At 39.6% G+C, this 23,383-nt stretch overlaps 1 protein-coding gene across 1 annotated transcript in view; it reads left to right on the forward strand.

Moving 5' to 3' along the window:
* Positions 1 to 3,410: 3,410 nt before the first annotated feature.
* Positions 3,411 to 23,383, forward strand: part of KPNA3 (karyopherin subunit alpha 3) — a 113,554-nt gene continuing 93,581 nt past the window's right edge. Inside the window, exon 1 of the mRNA XM_072610507.1 lies at positions 3,411 to 3,658. Within this exon, the coding sequence (XP_072466608.1) occupies positions 3,590 to 3,658 (69 nt within the window). The 5' untranslated portion in view covers positions 3,411 to 3,589. The remainder of the gene's footprint in view (positions 3,659 to 23,383) is intronic.

A 23,383-nucleotide genomic window follows, 5' to 3' on the forward strand; every position in this document is an offset into this window, starting at 1 on the left:
TTCTGGTCCTCTTTGAAGACAAAGGACAACAACCAACTTCAACTTTTCATTTCACAGTGTTTATGCTGTTTTCTTTGTTACCTTGGTGACATGTAAATCTCCATTCTCAAATTAGTTTACTGTGAGCCATCCAAGTAGTTTGAGCTGTGGTCTAACTTATATAATTCTGATTATGAATATATGAAAAATCTCATAGATTTTGTTTATAGGTAAATGATCCATGGAAAAAGTAGGATGGCCCATCCTCCATGAATCAAAAGACAGAATTGAGTGAACCTGACTCCATCTTGTAACTCAGTCCTAGAGTTAGCTCAGTTTCCTTTCTATTCAATTATGGGTCTAGTCCAATTTCTACCTTGTGAGGAAACTTCATTCAGTTATGGAAATTGTGAGAAAACATTATTGTATTCTTTGGACCTAGCCCTATATGGCTGGAAAGTTGGATTACCCTTACCAGTTGCTTAGAGACCCTTGACTAAGGACCTAGGCTATGCTGACTAGAAACCCAGTCAGATCCAAAGAATGATGTAAGGAGTTTCTCACAACTGCACATCTTAAACAGCCCATATATTTTATCTGAAAACTGTTCCTTTCATTGAATAAGATACTCAGGGGAGGGGAAGTGGGATGCCTCTTTTTATGATTTGAGAGAATTGCACCTGATCATTCATCTCCATCCCAACTCAGAAAGCCCCTAATCTTTCCTATAGTTAGAAATTAGATTACCCAATTTTGTAACCTGTTTTATATACTGTTAATTATTTTTATTGCATAAAAATCTATCTCCCCTGTCTTTGGGGTCAGTGCCAAACTGAGGAGGCCTGGTCCCAATCTGTTATGCAATTGGCATGCATTGCTTAATAATTTAATCCTTCTAATTATGCTTGATACTTAAAAAGTTAATAATAAATAAAATCAGAAGCTCAAACCTTTGTTTCCTCAGTTATTTCATCTCCTACATCATGGTGAGACCATGGCAGTACCTACACACCTAAAGCAATCCCTCATGAAAAATGAATCATCCAATTATAGGACAAAATCAGGATTCTCTAGAGGAGCATCCAAAAGGTCATTGCAGGACTTTTCAACCATGTCCACAGCAGAGGAACAATCATGGAAAGGATCCCCTGAAATTGGAATGTCAGGGAATGAAGTGGCCAGATTAAGAACGGAGAACTGCTTTAAAGTCACACTTTCTTTGTTCAGTAAAGTCACTTCATACCTAGCAAGTCTCTGATCTGAAAAGGTTTGTGTTCAAGGTCTCAGCAAAAGAGCCTCTACTCATGGGATACTGCAAATGGAGCTCCTAATACCAAATCACATGTCTTTTCTACTTCAAAGAAAGTGGCAAGACACAGCCTACTATGGCTGGAGTACCAGCTGTGCAGAATAGTATACCATGGGGCAAGGAGAGGGCCTAAGGGATTAAGGATCTCAGAAGCCACCTCTCTATTCATGAACAAAAAGAGAAAAGGGCTTACTTACTCCAGTCCCAAAACTGGAGCTGAAAACAATGCTCTCTTGAGGTCTGCAAGGGCAGTAAGGTGTTCTGGTCCAATCTGAAAGTCTTTGGTTAGAGAGGCTAAGGGTTTACTAATCTCACCAAAGGATGGAATCTACTGACAACAGTAGTCTTGTTTTTTCCAGAATGAGACGGATCTGCTTCTTAGTCTTTGGGGCAGATAGCTGCTGAAGACTTTGTACCTCTTTAGGAGAAACAGAGCAAGAGCCTGAAGACCAAAGGAAACCATAGACCTGTGGGAGGCACCATTGTACCTTTGATCTGGAGGCTTTGTGGCTTCTGGCATGTAGTTGGAGATGATAGTAGCTGTACTCTTGACAGTTTCCACAGTAAGAGATCATTGATTAGTGAACCAGAGTGGACCTATCATAAAGAGAATTGCATTGATTCCTTAAGGGTTTCTATGAGTGTTTTATGAGTTTTCTCTATCTGTTTATGGGCTTCTGAGAGTTTTTTTTTAACCTTCTGTGTTTTCTGTGTGGGTTGGCCTCTATCCTGACAAGAATATGTTCTTTCTAGGACTTTTAAGGGAATTAGAGACCCTGTTACTAGCACTTGTGGAAACCTAGACATTAATTATATAAAAGCTATATTCAGAGATATCTCAGAGGAAGCCCGGCAGTGGTAATAATGAGCTGAAAGGGAAATTGACTTTTTTTTTTTTTTGAGGGAAGCCCCAAAGATTGAACTGTCAGTTAGGGGAGGTCCCTGAACACCTGGCTACAGGTAGGTCACATTTTCCTTCAAAATCCCATCGACTTCATCTAACTTCTCACAATGTTTAAAATACTTTCAGCCACCCCAACTCCTGTGATAAAACGCTCAGCCATTTCGCCGTTATGATGTGCCTCCATCCTAGAAGTACCAGGTTCTCCAGGTATCTCTTCCAGTCCCTTGATTCTCAATCACTTCTTCCCTCTCTCCATCCCTGCCACCCACTCCCTTTGCGTTCTTGGACCAGCCTTTAGCTCCCTTATCTGTAAAACGATGGGTCCCTTCCAGCTCTGAGGCCATGAACCAGTAAAACCCTCTTTCCTCTCAGTCTAAGGAAACACCCCCCCCCCAAACTCCTTAGGCTGCTCCTTCGGCCAGGACACCCTCTCCCTCGCCCCAGGGGATCCCAACTCAGTTCGATAAACACCTACTAAGCACATGCCAGACACTGTGCTCAGGGTACAAAGAGGCAATGCTGACTGCCTAATTCTCCCCATCTCTCCATTCAGTTTGAAGCCCGGAAGGCTTGTTTGGGAGAAAAGACAAATGTTTGGTTAGAAGGTAGGGAAGAGCCGGGGTCACCGGGGCCAATGGTCCTCCATCTCCCTTCCACTTCCCTCCGTAAGTAGGCACGTACGTGATGGTGGGGAGGCAGGAGGGTTGTGCAGCGGGGTACAGCACACGATCAGGGTCCTAGGTGCCTCATCACTTGGCGCTTACTGGACTGATGCCCGGGATGGCCAGGCGCACTCCCCAGGAAGCCCCTCCCTGAGGCGGCCCCTGGGGTGGAGCCCCGAGGGCGGGCAGCGCGCGCATCCTCCCGGCATACACCACTTTGTCTCCATCGAGGTGGACTATAAGCCTCGCTTAGAGCCGGGCATGCCGGGAACTGTAGTCCCCCGCCTTCCCTCCCTCGTGCCAGAAGGAAAAGCCGTAGGGCCCAGCTCCATTTTATGCAAATAAGCTGCAGCCCCGAGGCGGCGAGGGGAAGTGGGAGGTTTGCTGTGGTGTGTCGCCCTAGGAACCCGCGCACTCCGCAGCCCAAGCCGCCGGCTTTAGCGTCTTCATCCGGGTGTCACGTGTGCCGGAGCCCTTTCCCTGCGCGTGCCCCTCCTAGATTCCATCCTCCCCCTCTCTCCCGCCCCCGCCCCCGCCCCACCCCCACCTCGCCACCGGCTCCACGCCTCCCCTAGCGTACAGAGGCGTCACGGAACGTCCCCCTCCTCCTTTCCCCCTCTCCGGCTTTCCCTCCCTCTCTCACCCTTCCCCCAACCCCAGCCCTCCCCCTCCCGCGCCGGAGACTCGCCGCCGCCGCAGCAGGACGAGTAGCCGCCGCCGGAGCAGCGCAGAGCCATGGCCGAAAACGCCGGCTTGGAGAATCACCGCATCAAGAGCTTCAAGAACAAGGGCCGCGATGTGGAAGTGAGTGTCGCGCCGCCGCCGCTGGCCGAGGGGTCCGGGCCTGGCCGCCCGCGGCGGACGCCCAGGCTGGTTCTCGCCGGTTCGCCGTGCGGAGTTGGCCGCCGCCGCCTCCCTCTCCTCCCCGGGCGGCGGGGCGGGGAGGAGCGCGGGGCGGCGGCGAGGGAAGCGGGGCGGGGGTGGGTGGAGTGGTCGAAGCCGCCGCGGCCCCGCTCCCCTCCCCGCCTAGGGAAGGCACCGGCCGGCGGGGAGACGAGGGAAGAGCCGTGGGTTTTTTCTCCTCCGTCACGCGGGCGCGGCCTGGTGGAGGCGAGCGAGGGATGTGCGGCTGCGAGGCGCCGCCGGAGGCCGACCGGCGAGAGCGAGCGGGGGCTGCCGCCGTCTCCTCGCCTGGCCGCAGCCCCGCACGCCCGCCGCCTCCTCGCCTCGCCGGGCGGGCCCGCACGCCCGCCGGGCACAGGAGGGACCGGCTTCTCGCTGCGTAGCGGGAGCGGCTCCACCTGGGGCTCGGGCTCCTCGCGGCCCCTCGGCCCGGGCTCGGCGTGGGGCAAGGCCGGGTCACTGAGTCGCGCCGGGTGGCGGATGAGGGGAGGAGGGAGGGATGCGCCAGGACCATCTTCTCGGCCCCGCTCACCCTGTGATCGTCCCCGAGCTCCCACTCCCCTCTCGCTTGGCACCGGGATCAGGATGCCGGGCAGACAATAATTGGGCATCTATTGTGTTCTTGCTCCGGGAGGAAAGAAAGGGGGGGAGTGTCCTTTCCATTCCTTCCTCCTGGCTTCCTTTACATCCCTTGGAGTATACGATGCATGCGTGATACGATCGATCATTTGTGGAAAGTATTTTTATTGGAATATTGTCGAGGCATCTCCATCCTTCGTCTCTGGCTCCCGCCGTGCCGGTGTCGGGTGATGATTTCTGCGGCCAGATTGTAAACATTATGGTCACTCCGTGTGCTGCCATTGTTTCATTAAGGTGACACGAGCAGGTACTACTTTGTAACTCATCTCATGCTGAGCAGCGCTAGGGGTCTCTATGCAGCTGTTTAAAGCATGTCAGTGGAAGGCACAAACTTCATCAGTACCCACACATATACGGTGTTTGAGCCCCGTCCCGTCCTCATCCGCTTTGGCAGGATATGATTTGGATTTGTAGGTTTGAAATAATATGCTAAAGATAATGTGCATTTTACAAATGAAAATTAATCCAAATTACTCTACGGTGAGGGGAAAAAATCCTTATTGCTTGTTTTATAATGAGTAAACATTGTAGTTCTCAAAAGCACAGTTACACTGACAAAATCTTGAGGCATTTCTGAATATATAATTTTGAAGATAACTGATGACTGTGGAGATCTCATTTTATGAAAGAGAAAACCGAGACTTCTCTGCATGAGTATGTTCTGGCCTTGATTGCATTTCCCTCCACAGACACCTGTCCTGATTCTAAGACTCGTAAAAAAATGAATTTCAGAAAGCTGGAAATTGCTTTCTCCTGGTCACCTCAGTGATTGAGTCTAGTGTCTTAGGTCCAGGGAAGTATCATTGGCAACCAAGTCCTTCCACCTGCTGCAGCCTTATCCTGTGTTAGAAAATGTAAAAAATCGAAATTAACCATGTTCCCCCAGAAGGTATGGTAAATTTATCTTTCCCCCTGGGTCCTTAGGATGCTTGGATAGTTTTGTCTTTATGATTCCTTCCCTCCCCGTTTGTTTTAGTATTCCTGTGACATTCAGTACTTTTATACTATATGCGTATTGCATAATAGATATACATTAAATGTTTGTTGCTCCTGACATCAGTTTCTGTCTTTTAAATATGAGCAATTATATGCTTCCATGGGTGTCTTAAAGGATGAGTAGTGGTAGACATTCTGACCTAAAACAATATTTTAGGAAGAACAGTAATTATCCTTCATTTTACAAATTGGCAAGCTTGGGCATCGAAAAGCCATCCACTGCCAAACCTCTTGCCTTTTGACATGTTACAATGCCCTCTTCCTCTCCCCCACTAGCTGGAACAGTACCTTCCAGGCCAGATCTCCAGAGACCATTCTCTTCTCAGTCAGTCCTACTATTGCTTATGGATTTTGAGAATTGACTGCCCTATGACTTCACAGACCAAAACTCCTTTCCTTGGCTACAACTCTCATATATGTGTTACATTTCTGCATTAGGATAAAAATTTCTTGAGGGCAAGAACCATCTGGCTTTTTTATTTGTATTCCCAAGATCCTATCATAATACATCCTATCATAATACTTGACACTCCAGTATCTAGGTAATTTTTTTCACTCATTTATTTATTTTAGTCAAAGGTTGTAAGATAACCCCTTCTCCACCCCCAGACTCCAAATCACATTAGTCTATGACAAAACTAGGGCTAGAATCTAGGGTTTTTGATTACTTACTAGTGGTCTGTCCTTTAAACCACATCAAATTATATAGTTATCAGTCATATATGATGTACATGGAAAAAAGTAATCTTATGCACAAGGTGCTGGGTACTATGCAAATTGATCTTAACTGCTATAGCTTCTTTTTAGGAGTTTATAATACAGAACAGAGAATAGTTAGGTAGATGTATACAAAGAAAAATCAAACATAATGAAAATTCTGTAAGCAAGAAGATAGAAAGGACCATCAGAAATAAAATACAGTTTCCCATAAGTATACAGTTGTGCTAGGGAATTGAGTACAAGGTGAGCTTTAGAAGAAAAACATTTCATACCTATCCAGTCAGGAATGACTTCATAGAAGAAAGATTCTAATAGGTCTTGGGAGGGAAGAGAAAAAGCTTGGTGCATTTTTGAGGGAGGAAACTTAGAAGGAATATATTAAAAAGTATTGATTTAGAGTAAAAATTCAGACAAGTTAGAATGAAAGGACAAAAAATAATGGAGATGGGAATCTTATGGGTAACTTGAAGATGGGTACTACACAGGGTCTGGGGATTCTAAAAGGAGTTACTATAGATAAATCTTCTGTTTAACATTGAAAGCCCTTTATGGCTTCAGCCTATCTTTTCTAGGCTAATTACACACAAACTCTCACTCACACGTGCTTTAGCCAAAATGGGCTGCATGATGTTAAATTTCTTGTCTCTGTACCTTTACATATGTCCTCTATGCCTGGAATATTCTTCCTCCTCTCCTCTGCCTTTTGGAATTCTTGAAAGCTTCACTCAAGTACCTTTCCTGACTTGCTCAGTTCCCCCCATCACTTTGTATCTTTTAAATTATATCCTTTTTTTGTTTAAGCATTTCAGTCTTGCTCGACTCTTCATGACCCTGTTTGGGGTTTTCTTGGCAAAGATACTGGCAACGATCTTTCTCCAGGTCATTTTACAATTGAAGTTTGAGGCAAATAAGATGAAGTGACTTGCCCAGGGTCACCAACCCAATAAGCTTCTGAGACCAGATTTGAACTCAGGAAGATGAGTCTTCCCTGCTCTATGCCAGGCACTCTATCCATTGTAGCACTTAGCTGCCCATCCTTTATTTACCTCTCTATAAACATGTAGCCTCCAATAAACTGTAATGTTTTTGGCTATAGGAATTGTTGGTGGGTTTTTTGTTTGCTTTTTTGTCCCTGTATCCCTAGCATCTAGTACAATGTGCCTTGCACATATTTACTTAATAAATGCTAATTGATTGATTAATTTCAGAGTTCTGAGGAAGGGGTGACATGAACAAAATAGTGGGCAAGAAAGAATTTAACAATACTTTTTTGAAATGGTTGCTGCTATGAAGGAAGTCTTCAAGAAAAGATTTTGAGACCTGGCAATGTGTAGGAGCTGGACAGGGCATTTGTTGTTGACTTTACTATGAGTGTGTATGTGTTTGAACCATGAACTCCAAAACCTCTATTTAAGGAGGTCACCAGGCACTCATTTCCCACCAGGCTGTACTACTTTGGGACTTCTCTGACTCTTCACCATGCCAATATGGAGAGTACCTTCTCCCACTCTTCAGCTTTGTCTTCTCCCTTTAGATTGTAAGCTCCTTAGGGGCAAAGACTGACTACCTGTCTTGTTCTTAGTTCAATAACTTCCAATCAGAGAAGCAGAGGGTTTTGATAAGGTGTGAGTAAACAGGACTAGATCTTGCAAGATGATGAGGTTGTTCCAGTGATGAGCTTCCTTGGACATGGTACCCCAAGTAATACAGATAGGAAATGACATATGGTTCCACTGTTCAAAAGCAGAATGTTAGAGTTTAAAGGTACCATCTAATCCAAACCTTTCATATTAAATATGAAGGAACTGTATACCCCAGAGAAATAAAGTGACTTTTCTAATATCTCTCAATACAGTAGCAAAGCTGGAACTTGAATGCAAGTCTTTTTACTCAGAGTTCATTTCTTTTCCCTTTCACTATACTGTACTTCCCAACCTCAATGATTTTCTGTTGCCTGACAAAAAAGCTGATCCTGGTATTCAAGGTCTTCCATAGTCTGATCCAACTTTCCTTTCTGGTCTTATTTCTTACTAGTACTTCATATACTTTATGTTCCAGGGAACCTGTATTATGGTCTGCCTTCAATTCATCCCATTTCTGTACCTTTGCTCATGTTAATTTCTAAAATGGGCATCCCACAAATTTCAATATAGTAGACTTCTTCTCTTTAAGATCAACTCAGGTACTACCTTTTTCTGAAAGCCTATCTTCCCCTTTGCACTTAACTCACCTTGCCCTGCATCTTGGTTATTATCTTTACTTGGTTATTGTTACATATCTTTAACCCAGTTTAGAATACAAGCTCCTTTAAACAGGATCTGTGTCCTATAAATATACACTATCAGCAATAGATAACAAATAAGGAACTTTGAAGAACTGGAATAAAGGACATCATTGGTAAAGACTTATGATTCAAAAAGGCATCTGGTTATTTCTCCAAAGTAACTGATACCCATTGGACGGTCCACATGCTCCACTGGTGTCCACTGATGTCCTGAGAAATCAAGGAAGTCCCCCAGCACACTGAATGAACTCCTTGTGGGGAACTTTCAGGAGAACACAGACAAGAATCTCACAAGTATGACTAGATATGATCTTGATCATTGGCTCAGTATCCTTATTGACTAGCGTAACACCTTACACAAAAGTTTGCTTAATAATCTTATATTGAATGAATCCCATATAATTTAAGCTTTCCCTGAACTTCTAGTAGGGTCTTCTGTCTCAGATGTACAGCAGTATACTCTTAGCTGCCTTTACTCAAGTTATCTGCATCCCTGAAATAGCCTGGTTATTATGCTCATGTTTAGTCATGTCTTATTTTGTCCCTCAGATCGTCAGTGTCTTTCTTGGCTGACATTTGTTATCTGCCAATTGTTCTTAGAATCTCAGAATTGAAAGAGACTTTAAGAAAGTCATCTTGTCCAGCCTGTCCCTAAAGCACAAATCCCTTCTTCAATCTCACCAGTAAGTAAACATATATCTACTATTGCTTCTCCTGTTTTAGGGAATCAGTCATTGTCTTTTAAGTCTACCATTACATTTTTGGACAGCTTTGATTGTTAAGAAGTTCCTAAACCCAAATTTGCTTCCTATAAATATTTCTCCTTTTTCTAAGTCCTCAGTGTTTTAAAATCATATAAAAAGAGGTCATGTTATTGTGATTTCAGCATTTAATTTCATTTTGTAATGTTTTGAGTTTAAAAAGTGGTATAATGAAGCCAAGTTAGGATCACAAGATTTTAGAGCTAGGAGGGATCTTGGTGATCATTTGATTCAACATGCTTGTTTTCAAATAAAGAAAATCGAGGTTCCAAGAGGTGGTGTGAGTTCTCTTCCATCTGCCTTCTGAATCAAGTTTCTTAGAATAATTGTTCCATTTTCTGATCATGCACTTTAAGAGTCTTTCATTGGTCAGTTGTTTAATTCAGAGAAACCCTTTGCAAACTCCATAGAAAACTCATCTACATAAATATAAATTTGTCTACTGAGATGACTGATATGTATTCAGTACCTTGACTTATTGAAGTACTTGTAGTCTGTCATTTAATTTTTTTATAAGGTCCATGGGGCATCATCTATGCTTCTTTTTTTACTCTTGTTTATTAACCTTTTTTACTTTTTAAGTTTTACACGTGGTACTAAATTTTACACATGCTTTATGAGAATAAAGATAGATAGTATAGATTAAAATGATAATACAGGTTAATAAACCATAAACTTTGGGGAAGAAAAGTGTAGAGTCCAAGGTAGTTATTTTTACCCTCTCATGTAAATAAAAATAGTAGATTTAATGTGGTGACATGAAATCCGTCTAATATGTTTTAAGAGATTTGTTGTCAGCTTACCTAGTTCAGTATTTTTTCAGATTTAAGAGCCTATAAGGAGTCAGCATAATACAGTGGGGAAAGTGCTGGATTTAGAGCCAGAAATCTAGAGACTCACATTCTGACTTTGCCACTTTTTACTTCTGTGACCTTGGGCAATCAGTTAATTTCTCAGGGTTTCAATTTGTGTAAAATTATAAGATTGGACTTAATGATGTTAAATGTTCCCTCTGTCTTTGAATGTGTGATCCTATGATGCTGGAGTTTATACTTTATTAGCTCCCACTTGCCACTCAAAAAGCAGAATTTTCTTTTTTTTTCTCAAATTTATTTTTAGTTTACAACGTTCAGTTCTACAAGCTTTTGAGTTTTAATTGTTCTCCTCTCTTCCCTCCGTCCTCCTTAGGATGACATTCAGTCTGATATAGGCTCTACATATACATTCATATTAAACATATTTTCATATTAGAATGTTGTAAAAAGAATTATAACCAATGGAATGAACCACAAGAAGGAAGAAACAAAACAAGAAAGACAGCAAATAGTATGCTGCGATCTGCATTCAGATTCTGTAATTCTTTCTTTGGATGTGGATAGCATTTTGCATCATGAGCCTTTTGGAGTTATCTTAGGCCCTTGCATTGCTGAGAAGAACCAAGTCTATCAAAGTTAGTCATCACACAATGTGACTGTAACTGTGTACAGTGTTCTCCTGGTTCTGCTCCCCTCACCTAGCATCAGTTCATATAAATCTCTCCAAGCATTTCTGAAGTCTGCCTGCTCATCATTTCTTATAGCATAGTAGTATTCCATTACATGCATATACCACAACTTGTTCAGCCATTCCCCAATTGATGGTCATCCCCTCAATTTCCAATTCTTTACCATCACAAAAAGAGCTGCCATAAATATTTTTGTGCATGTGGGACCTTTTCCCATTTTTATGATCTCTTTGGGATACAGCCCTAGAAATGGTATTGCCAGATCAAAAGGTATGCACATTTTTATAGCCCTTTGGGCATAGTTCCAAGTTACTCTCCAAAATGATTGAATCAGTTCATAACTCCACCATCAATGCCTTAATGTTCCAGTTTTCCCACATCTCCAGCATTTATAGTTTTCCTGTTTTGTCAGGCTGACCAATCTGACAGGTGTTGTTTTGATTTGCATTTCTCTGATCAATAGTGATTTAGAGCATTTTTTCAGATGACTATAGATAGCTTTAATTTCTTTCTCTGAGAACTGCTTGTTATTCTTTGACCATTTATCAGTTGGGGAATGACTTGTATTCTTATAAATTTGACACCGTTCTTTATGTATTTCAGAAATGAGGCCTTTTTCAGATGTTGGCTGTAAAAATTCTTTTCCCAGTTTTCTGTTTCCCTCTTAGTCTTGGTTACATTGGCTTTATTTGTACAAAAACTTTTCAATTTAGCGTAATCAAAATTATCCATTTTTCGTTTCATAATATTCTCTGTCTCTTGTTTAGTCATAAATTCTTCTGTTCTCCATAAATCTGATAGGTAGACTATTCCTTGCTCTCCATGTTTGCTTATAGTATCAGCCTTTATATCTAGATTGGGTACCCATTTTGACTTCATTTTGGTATATGGTATAAGATATTGGTCTATGGCCAGTTTCTGTCATGTTATTTTTCAGTTTTCTCAGCAGTTTTTGTCAAATGGTGAGTTTTTATCCCAGAAGCAGGAGTCTTTGGGTTTATCAAACAGTAGATTCCTATAGTCATTGACTACTGCGTCTTGTGTACCTAATCTATTCTACTGACCCACCACTCTATTTCTTAGCCAGTATCAAGTAGTTTTATAATACATAAATATTGTTATATTATAAATATTATAATTATAATATTTAAAAATATTATAAAATATTATATTAAGCAATACAATGTAAGATTTGTTACAGCAAGGCCACATAGCATTTCTTGATTAATTCCCTTGATATTCTGGATCTTTTGTTCTTCCAGATGAATTTTGTTGTTATTTTTTCTAGCTCTTTAAAATAATTTTTTGGGAGTTTGATTAGTATGGCACTGAATAAGTAAATTAATTAAGGTAAAATTGTCATTTTAAAAATATTAGTTTGACCTACCCATGAGCAACTGATGTTTTTCCAATTATTTAGTTCTGACTTGTGTGAAAAGTGTTTTGTAATTGTGTTCATATAGTTCCTGGGTTTGTTTTGGCAGGTAGACTCCAAATATTTTATAATCTCTACAATAACTTGAAATGGAATTTCTCTATCTCTTGCTGTTGGACTTTGTTAGTAATATGTGGAAATGTAGGTGATTTATGTGGGTTTATTTTATATCCTACAACTTTGCTAATGTTATTTATTATTTCAAGTAGTTTTTTGCTGTTTCTCTGGGATTCTTTAAGTATATCATCATATCACCTGCAGAGTGATAGCTTTGTTTCTTTTTTGCCTATTTTAATTCTTTCAGTTTCTTCTTCTTGTATTGCTAAAGCTAACATATCTATTGTAATAGATGTCCTTATTTCACACTCAGTCTTACGGGAAATGCTTCTGGGTTATCCCTATTACGTATAATACTTGCTGATGGTTTTAGGTAGATGGTACTTAACATTTTAACTAAGACTCCTTTTATTCCTATTCTCTCTAGTGTTTTTATTAGAAAAGGGTATTGTATTTTGTCAAAAGCTTATTCTGCATCTACTGAGATAATATGGTTTCTATTGGTTTTGTTGTTGATTTGATCAATTATGCTGATAGTTTTCCTAATATTGAACCAGCCCTGCATTCCTGGAATAAATCTCACCTGGTCATAGTGTATTATTTCATGATAAGTTGCTGTAATCTTTTTGCCAATATATTATTTAAAATTTTTGAATCTATAGTCATTAGGGAAATTGGTCTATAATTTTCTTTCTCTCTTTTGATTCTTCCTGGTTTCGGTGCAAGTACCATATTTGTATCATTAAAAGAATTTGTTAGGACTCCACCAATTTCCCCAAATAGTCTATAGTATTGGACTTAATTTTTCTTTAAATGTTTGATAGAATTCGCTTATAAATCCATCTGGCCCTGGAGATTTTTTCTTTGATGGCTTGTTCAATTTCTTTTTCTGAGATGGGGTGATTTAAGCATTTTACTTCCTCTGTTAATCTGGGCAATTTATATTTTTTGTAAATATTCATCCATTTCATTAAGGTTGTCAAATTTAGGGGCATATAGTTAGGGAAAATACTTGCTAATGATTGTTTTAATTTCTTTTTCATTGGAGGTGAACTCACTCTTTTCATTTTTAATACTGGTAATTTGGTTTTCTTTCTTTTTTTTAAATCAAATTAGCTAAAAATTCATCTATCTTGGGTTTTTTTTCATAAAACCAGCTCATAGTTTTGTTTGTTAGTTCAATAGTTTTATTACTTTCAATTTTATTAATGTATCCTTTGGTTTTCAGTATTTCTAATTTGGGATTTAATTGGGGATTTTTAATTTGTTCTTTTTTTAGCTTCATTGATCTTCTCTTTCTCTATTTTATTCATGTAAGCATTAAGAGATAGAAAACTTCCCCTAACAACTGCTTTTGATGTATCCCATAAGTGTTGGTATGTTGTCTCATTATTGTCATCCTCTTGGATGAAGTTATTGGTTGTTTCTGTGATTTTTTTTTTTTTGTTTGACTCAATGTTTAGCAATAGATTATTTAGTTTCCAGTTGATTTTTAGTCTGTCTTTCCATGGCCCTTTATTACATAAAATTTTTATTGCATCATGATCTGAAAAGAATGCGTTTAATATTTCTGCCTTTCTGCATTGAATTGTGAAGTTTTTATATCTTAGTACATGGTCAGTTTTTGTGTAAATACCATGTACCACCAAGAAAAAGATATATTCCTCTCTATCCCCATTCAGTTTTCTCCAGTGATCTACCATATCTAACTTTTCTAAAATTCTGTTCACCTCCTTAACTTCTTTCTTGTTTATTTTGTGGTTAAATTTATCTAGTTCAGAGCGGGGGAGGTTGAGTATAGTTTTGCTGTCAATTTCTCCCTTAACTTCTCTAAGAATTTAGATGCTACACCATTTGGTACATATATGTTTAGTAATGATACTGCTTTATTTTTTATGACGTCTTTTAGCAGGGTATAGTTTCCTCCCTTATCTCTTTTAATTGGATCTAATTTTGCTCTTACTTTGTCTGAGATCAGAATTGCCAGCCCTGCTTTTTTTATTTCAATTGAAGCATGATATATTCTTTTCTAGCCTTTTATCTTTATCCTGTGTGTATCCCTGTTTCAGATGTGTCTTGTAGACAACATATTGTAGGATTATGGTTTTTAATCCATTTTGCTATCCACCTCCATTTTATGGGAGAGTTCATCCTATTCACATTCACAGTTATGATTACTATCTGTGTCTTTCTATCCCATCCTATTTTCCCTTCTGTTTATGCTTTTATTTCTCCCTTACCCTCCTCGAAAGTTTTACTTTTGATCACTACCTCCCTCAGTCTGCCCTCCCCTTCTATCAGCACCCCTCCCTTTTCTTTCCTTTTTCCATTACTACTTCCTCTCATCCTTCCCTCTTTTTTCTTTCCCTTTTCTCCTCCAACGGCCCATAGGGCAAGTTAAATCTCTATACCTGAGTATGTTATTCCCTCCTATAGCCAAATCTGATGTGAGTAAAGCTCAAACAATGCTCATCTTCCTCTCTTCTTTCCCTCTACTGTAATATGTCTTTATGCCTCTTCATGTGATAGAATTTACCCTTTTCTGCCTCCTTTTCTCTTCTCCTGTTAGTCTTTTTTTTTTAGCACTTAATTAGATTTTTTATCATCACATCAAAATCAGCTTAAATCCACCCCATCTTCTATGTATTTCCCTTCTGTATGATGTAATAAAGATAAAATTCTCAAGAATTGTATCATCTTCCCATGTAGGGATATAAACAGTTTATCCTTAGTGAATAATTTGTGGGTTTTTTTCTTTTTTCCTGTTGTACCTTTATATGCTTCTCTTGAGTCTTGTATTTGAAGATAAAATTTTCTGTTGAGCTCTTGTCTTTTCATCAGGAAAGTCTGGAAGTCTATTTCATTGAATGTACATCTCCTCTTCTGAAAGATTATGCTTCCAAGCTCCTTTGACTTTGGGAATATCATATTCCAGTCCCTCCAGTCTTTTAATATAGAAGCTGCAAGATCTTGTGTAATGCTGACTGTCATTCCATAATATTGGAATTGTTTCTTTCTGGCTGCTTGTAGTATTTTCTCCTTGATCTGATAATTCTGGAATTTGGCTACAGTATTCCTTCACATTTTAAATTTGGGATCTCTTTCAGGAAATCAGTGGATTTCTTCGATGACTATTTTATCCTCTGGATCTAGGACTTTGGGGCAGTTTTCCTTGATTATTTCTTGGAAGATAGTGTCCAGGCCCTTGTTTTCATCATGGTTCTCAGGTAGACCAATAATTCTTAAATTATCTCTTCTGGATCTGTTTTCAGGTCAGTTGTTTTTTCCAGTGAGGTATTTTATGTTTTCTTTTATTTTTTTCGTTGTTTCACATTTATTTGACAGATTCTTGATGTCTTATAGAGTCATTGGCTTCCACTTGCCCATTTCTAATTTTTAACAAATTGTTTTCTTCAGTTAGCTTTTGTACCTCCTTTTCCATTTGGCCAATTCTACTTTTTAAGTAGTAGTTTTCTTCAGTGTACTTTTCCCCCCCATTTTATCAACTGCATTTTAAAATTTTTCTTTTGCCTCTCTTATTTGACTTTTAAAAATCTTGCTTGAGTTCTTCCAAGAATGCTTTTTGGGCTTGAGACCAGTTCATATTCGTCTGTGAGGTTTTGGTTGTGGGTATATTGACCATTTTGTCTTCTCCTGGATTTGTGTTTTGATCTTCCCTGTCACCAAGATATTTCCCTGTGGCCATTGTTGTTCTTTGATTCTTCTTGCTCATGTGATTTGCCTTTTAAATTTGGCTTTTAAATTTGATCTCTGTTTCTGGGTCCCAGGAGTCACTGTCCTAAACTTTTTATGCTGGGAGTTAGGAGCCTGGTTACTGGTTTTCTGTGCTGGGGCCTTAAGTGTTGGCAACTGGATGTTATAGTGGTCTGTTGGTTTACCTGTTGTTGAGTTGGAGCTGCATGTAGGTGGTGGCTGATGTGTGTCTGGTGTTGGCACTTGCCTGCTCTATCACCTTGGAGCTCAGGATCTCCTGCTGGTTTGCTAAGGTGGGGCTTGCTTCTGGCTTCCTGGGATACCTCTTGTCCTGTATTGATCACCTTCAGCCACAGTAAGAGGGACCTTTCCCATTAATCCCCCTATCCTCCTGACCTAAAGGACTGCTGTACCTCATCTTTCTGCTGGCTCCAACATTACAGAATTTTTCCTGGGGCAATATTCTCTGGGCTTTTCAAAGTCTATAAGGGAGGGAGAGAGCAACTTACTGTTTAATCCACCATCTTGGGTCGAGAAAGTTTAAATCAATAACTTACAAACATTTAGTCTGTGGGCTGATAGCCCTAGAAAGTAACTGCTGCTGCCTGTCCAGGACTGAGCCTCTCACCCAGTTCCAACAGAGTCCTCCTCCTGCACTGGGAATTGCCACTGCTGCCAGCAATTCAGTCGCCAGGTTCTGCTCTGGCTTCCCTATGGTTGGGTCTGTGCTGGTTCAGCCACTTGCACTAGACTGTTGGCAGCAATTCAGTCCCCAGGATCTGCTCTGGCTTCCTTATGGTTGGGTCTGTGCTGGTGTAGCCCCCTACACTAAACTGTGCTACTCTCCCAGTCTGGTGCAACTGACCCTTCTTATTGGTTATCTTAGACTGGAAATCTGCCACACTCTTGTCTCCTTGGATTTTACTGCTCTAAAATTTGCTCAGATTCACTTTCCTGAGGTTATTTGAAAGAGTCTGGGAGAGAGCTTCAGTGAGTCCCTGCTTTCACTCTGCCATCACAATATATTATTTATAATAACTTTTGTTTTGAAATATAAATTAATGCCAATGTAATGGTAATTTAAATGGGATGATCTTTCATTAATAGGTCCATGTGACCTGCTTAAATCACATGATAGCCTAAGTCACATGTGGTGGGAGGAGCTTGCTGAATGAGTGGAACAGAACTGAGAAGAAGCTATTGAGAGCAGTTAGAGCAGAGGGAGAGAGAGGACAGAGGCAAGCAGGCTCAGCTAGGCTTGCCAGTGTTTGTGGGAAGGCTCCGGGGGACGGAAGAGGCCTTGGGTAGTGATTGGGAATGACTTTATCCCCTGCAGTGCTAATGAATATTGACTTCTTGGTTAACATGATGGGTTTGGCTTTCTGGTTTTGGGCTTTGGCTTTTTGGTGTCTGAATAAATGTTTTTCTTTTTGCCTTCTATGGAGAATCTATTATACCTTGTGATTCTAAACTATGCCAGCATATTCATAGTTACCCTTGGTGCTGTGAATATTGCCTGGGTGATACAACCAGAAACAATGGACGTACAGATGATCAAACTATACTTTGAGATAATTTAATGTTTTCCCTTTTCTCCAGGCAAGATGTTATATACCACGTGTTCAGGGAACTGGGGAGGTACTAGGGTAGGGAACAAAATTAGAACCATGGATGTGAAAATGCCCTAAGTTACACATTAGTGAAATTCTTTTCTATATCATTTAGACTATAGATTATGACAAACTCAATGCCAATTTGAATTGAAAAGTTTGAGCATTTGTTTTATTATTATTCACTATAAGATTAGGGAAAATGACTTTCGATCAAGCAACCATGGACCCTTGACCTTTGCCTCTCAGTAAAACCCCAAGACCTATAGTCCATGTTTTTTTTAATTGTTTTTTGCTTTTATATCACTTTAGTTTCTGCATATATTCTTTCCTCCCTCCCGTGTTCCCCTTTTATCCCCCCATCCAATAGGCAGCTGAGGGGGAAAAGTAGTTCAGCAAAACCAAGTAACAAATACATTAATTGTCTCCACGTCCATTCCCACCCTGTTCCAACTTCTCTCTCCCCTCTCCAACTCTGCAAAGAAGGGAGGGTTTTAGGGTGTTTTCAAAACTCTTAATGCTGGGCCCAACTTCTTTTTCATTATAACTGTGCAACATTTAGAGGGTTTCTTTGTTCTTTTCAATGTACATCTCTGTAGTTACTTGGTATGTTGTTTTTTTGCTTCATTCTTCATCAACTTATATAAGTCTTTCATGCTTCTTTCAGTTCTTAATATTCACCCTTTCTTATGGCATGGTAATATTCCATTATATTCATATACCAGAATTTGTTTAGCTATTTCCTTAATTGGGGTATTCAACTTTGTTGCTAGTTCTTTGGTGCCATAAAAAAGTGCTGCTCTCAGTATTTTTGTTCTTATGGGAACTTTTTTTCTCAGTTTGACCTCCTTGAGATATATATGTCTAGCAATAGGATTTCTTAGCCAAAGGACATGGACATTTTAGTCACTTTTTTTAGTGTTGCTTTCCAGAATGTTTGGACCTATTCATAATTCTAATATTAGTTTGAATGTCTTTCCACAGTGTCTCCAACATGAACTTCCCATCTTTTGTCATATTTGCATATTTGCTGTGTATATGAGGTGAAGCCTCAAAGTTCTTTTAATTTGCATTTATTTTGTTTTTAGTGATTTGGACCAGTATTTCACATGGTTATTTTTAGTTTACAGTTCTCTTGAATATATATATATATATATTTATATTTATAGTATGATTCAGTTTTTTTCAGCTTTTCAGGAACAGCACTATTGAAAATGAGTTTTCTTTTGTGTATTGTGGTCACTTCTGAGTTTTTCAGTACTCATGCAATATATTCAGTAGATACATTAATTGATAACTGATTTTGTAATACTAGTTTTGTATGCCCAGTCCTTATTTCTAAGCTCTCAATTTCCTCAACCATCTATTTCTGGAAATTAGAAATACAGAAGTCAGTAAGCCTTTATTGGACTTAATACGGAGCCACTGGAGTTTGTTGAGTAAGGGTGGCAATCCTATCAGACATTTAGCATATTTTTGTGGCAGTTGAGGGAAGAGTGGATTGGAGTGGGGATTGACTTGAGGTAGGGACATGAATTAGAAAACTTGGATTAGTTCAGGCAAAAAGATGATGATGGATTGAATTTAGTTGGTGGTAGTGGAAGAGAAGAGAATAAGATATGTATAAAAAACCACGAAAATAGAAATGACAAAAGATTTGGCTACTGGTTTCATGTGTGTAGGGAATGAAAGAGGATTTTAGAGTATAAGTGTTTATGCCTGAAAATATGATGGTGCCCTGGATAGTAATAGGGAAGTTGAGAAGCAAGGAGCTTTTGTGGTGAGGAGGTAGCAGAAAAGTGGGAGGAAGAGGAAGATAATGAGTTTTATCAGAGACTCAAAAAGAGGAACTGTGGAACATAAAGACATCTGTCTTCCACACACTAACTTTGTGCTTTGTAAATGTCAAAATGTTATAGAATTGTAAGGTGGTGTATACAGAAAGCTCACCTTGAAGCCAAGAAGTCCTGGGTGGAGCTTCTAAATCTGATACATAGTGGTTGAGTGACCCTGAATTCAACTTCTCCATGCTTTAGGTATGTCTCAGAGGGGATTTCCTCAACTGGGAATTTCTTCTATGTATGAATTCATGGATCCAGTTTCTATTTCTGTTCATCAGATGTTTATTTTATGACTGGGGAAAGCATAATTTTGAGAAGTTATTTTTTGGGGGGAACACTAGCTAAAATATAAATAACTATAGTACCATAAAAAGAAAAATCTCAGCTATCTAGAACCTTTAGGAAATTAGTTCAGGATGGCTGAGAATTTATTCCTTTAAATCTCAAAATATTGCTTGTTTAAATGATTTGGATTTCAGTGATTTCATCAAGAGAAATTTACGTTCTGTTTAATAACCCTGTTCTTAATAATTGAGGGCCATCACTTTTTAAATGTCCTTTTCATCAACAGATGTTTCAGTATACAAAGAACAAAAAAGAGTATTGTATCTGAAAGATTGAACTATTATATAAAGTTTATTTTAAAAGTATATGTTCAATTTAACAAGGTGGTAACAAATTTATTTTGTAAAATTTTTAAAATTTTAGTGATGCTCTTTCCTTTTTTTGATCCCTTACCACTTCCTGATAACTAGCTCTTGCCCTTCCCTCCCAGCTCTAATAGAAGCCGTCCCTAAATGTAGATCAATAAAACAAACGAACATGTCTGAAAATGAATGTCTCCTCCACCTCTCTAATAAAAGATGGGAGGCTTGCTTTGTCTTCAGTTTTGAAGTCCTGTTAATGAGAGTTCTGAAATCTTTATTTTTCTCTGACAGTATTGTGGTTGTGAAATTTTTCTGGCCATGCTTATTTCATACTGAGTCAGTTAATGCAAGTCTTCCAGCATTATAATATTCCATTGCGTACTTGTACCACAATTTGTTAAGCTATCTCCCAATTGACGGACACCCACTTTGTTTCTTGTTCTTCGTTACAGCTGAAAGCTCTGCAATAAGTATGTTTCTACATATGGGTCCTTTCCCTCTGTCTTTGACCTCTTTGAGGTATATGTGTATGTCAGCACTTGAGTGACATAGAAGTATAGTTTCAAATTGTTTTTTGGAATGTTGGACCAATTCATAGCTAAAACAGTGCATTAGTGTGCCTACCTTCCCATAGTCCGTCCAACTGGTCTTTTGGTTAGGCTTTTCTTACTGGATCATTTTAAATGTCTCCCCATATTTCTTTGTATTTTTCATATTTGTCATTAGGGTATGATAATGGTACATTGTGTTTGTACACAATAATTTATTCACCATTCCCTAGGTATATGTTCCTACTGTTTTACTGTTATGTATAGTGATGGTAGAAATATTTATTGATAGACCTTTTTCTTCCCTTATCAGTAATATGCTTTAGATACAGTACTGAGTCAAAGGGTATAACCAGTTTTGGTTGCTGTTTTACTTGACAGCTGTTGCATTTCCCTGCTAACAGTGTAAGTTAGCTTCTAATCTATTCGAATTTAGTTGAACAAATATTAAGTGCCTACTGTGTGATGCTCTGATTCCTCACTATGACCTGGAAGTGCCCCTGATTCTTAAAAATAATATCAGTTTTGTGCTAGCTATGGGAGATCTTACTAACTGAAAAGATTTTTGAGTGTAGACGTGGGGACCATCTATCATGATAGGACCAGCCTAGCTGAGGGTTAATGATAAATTGTTTTGAACACAGCAGTTTGTAAAATCATTCTAAGGTATGGAGTGCTTTTTTTCCTACCTTGATGAAGATGGAAATGCAGAATCTCAAAAGAAAAGCTTTAACAACCTCAAAGGAGGAAAGGTCTTGGTCCTTCCAGTTGAGGAAATGACCTGAGACTTATTTTCTTCACATAATGGATACTAATAGATTCTGTAGGAGAAAATTTATTTCATTATGTGAGAGACACAGCACAAGTTAAGTTTCCACAGAAGTTATTATATTAGTTGATGAAGTCGTTGAGAATAAGTCAGGTGATAAGACCAGGACACTGCAGGTGGACTCAACGAATCAGGAGACAAGACAGTGGCCTTCAGAAAATTACAATGTTTTTGATAAAGGAACCAAATCTACAGCTAGCTAGAACTAGCCAAGAAAAATGACCTAGAGTTACCTGGAGAAGGCTTTCTTCACTGCACTTGATTAATGGACCTCCTGCATATAAGCAGACACACCTCGCATAAAATTATCCCTCCATTTTCTGGTCATGAGTCCTATGTTAAAGCATGTTTGGGAGGGAGGATCACAGTAAGGGGGGTTATGTAATGGGCATGTAAAGAAGATGGTGATCTAATGGAGAATGGACCAATCCATCTTCTTGGTGGGAGGATTTGTCTTGAACTAATGGTATATAGCTCATCTGGCTTCTGTATTCAGTGCTTCCTCCTCCTGAAAAGAGAGGGGGAGTCCACTTTGGCCAAAGTGTTCAATTCCTCTGAATTGTGCTGTAATAAATTTTCATTGATACCTTATTAGTATCAAGTGTGTCTCTAACAAATATACAAGGATGTTGCTGTAAGGTAGTATCCTCTATGTGAACAGTTTATTTACCTAAGAGGGAGGATTTATTTGAGAAGTGCAGGAAAAATAATCAGTCTGAGAAGAAACAGGGACAGCTCTGAAAAGACCTAAAAAGAAAAGTAGCCCCTCAGAAACAAAAACATTAATTGGTGGTAATGATGTCTAGAGTACATTGTTTCCTAGCATTTAATTTAATAATTATAATTGTTTTTAGGACTTTAAAGTTTATTCTTCTTTGAAGCAAGAACTGTTTGGGGACTGTTGACTTTTGTCATATTTAATAGAAATAGGGATTCTGAGCTTCTCAATCCAAGATAGAGGTGAATCACTAAAATATTAAAAGTTCTTGAGTTCAGGTAGAAGTCAGAATTAGTCAATAAACATTTACTAAGCACCTACTATATACCAGATACTGTGCTAAGCACTGGAGATACAAAGAAAGGTATAAGATAGTGACTACTTGCAAGAAGCTCACAATCTAATGTGTGAAGACACCGTGTAAAAAGAAGCTAAAAAGGAAAGGGAGGGAACAAAGGAGGCCAGTAGGTGGTGTTTTGAGGAGATGATGAGTTATAGAGTTGATTTCATCTTGCAGAATGCTGAGTTTTTAGAGATCATGAAGTCCAGGAAAACACCTAGGTGGGAAATGATGAGATGAATGCCCTGGTTGCTCTCCCTAAATATTGGAGGATCTGGAAGGAACTCTTCATTGTCTACCCTCCAGCCTCTTCAACCAAGGGAGGGAAGGACCCCAGGTGTAGAGTGTGCTGAGGACATGGGAGTTTCAAAGTTGGTTTCACCTTGCAGGATTATGAATTTCTGGAGATGATGAAGTGAGTTTCTGGAGATCATGAAGTCCAGGAGAACAGCTGGGTGAGATGAATATCCTAGGTACCCTCCTTAAATGGTAGAAGATCTGGGAGGAGCAACCATATCTTTGCCTTTCCACCTAGAGGGAGGGAGGGGGCCCTAAAGCCTGGGGGTGCTGAGATGTTATGAGTCCCAAGAGTTGATTAGTTCTTGCAAAATGATGGGTTTCTGGACATAATGAAGTCTAATAGAGCAGCCAGGTGAGAAATGACCAAGAAATGTGTGGAGAAATAGGTGAAGTTGCACATAGAACTGCAGAATCAGAAGATACAGCAATAAAACTGAGAGAAGGTGATAGAAAGCAATGGAAGCAGATAGTAGAGTCAAAGACCTAAGTAGAGCCTAGTAAAGACCAGCTGACTAGAGACAGGCTCTGCAATTGATGCAGGGAGCTGATCTGACTGGAGGAAACATCTAATGCTAGCAGCTGAATGGAAAAAACATAATTCTTTGTTTTTGGTGGAGTTAGCTAGGGAAAGGCTGCCTTACTCTCAAATGCCATCTATGGCTTAGGAGGGAAACCCCTCAGAG

The sequence above is a fragment of the Notamacropus eugenii genome, chromosome 5 (genome assembly GCF_028372415.1).
Source record: "Notamacropus eugenii isolate mMacEug1 chromosome 5, mMacEug1.pri_v2, whole genome shotgun sequence".
NCBI lineage: Eukaryota > Metazoa > Chordata > Mammalia > Diprotodontia > Macropodidae > Notamacropus > Notamacropus eugenii.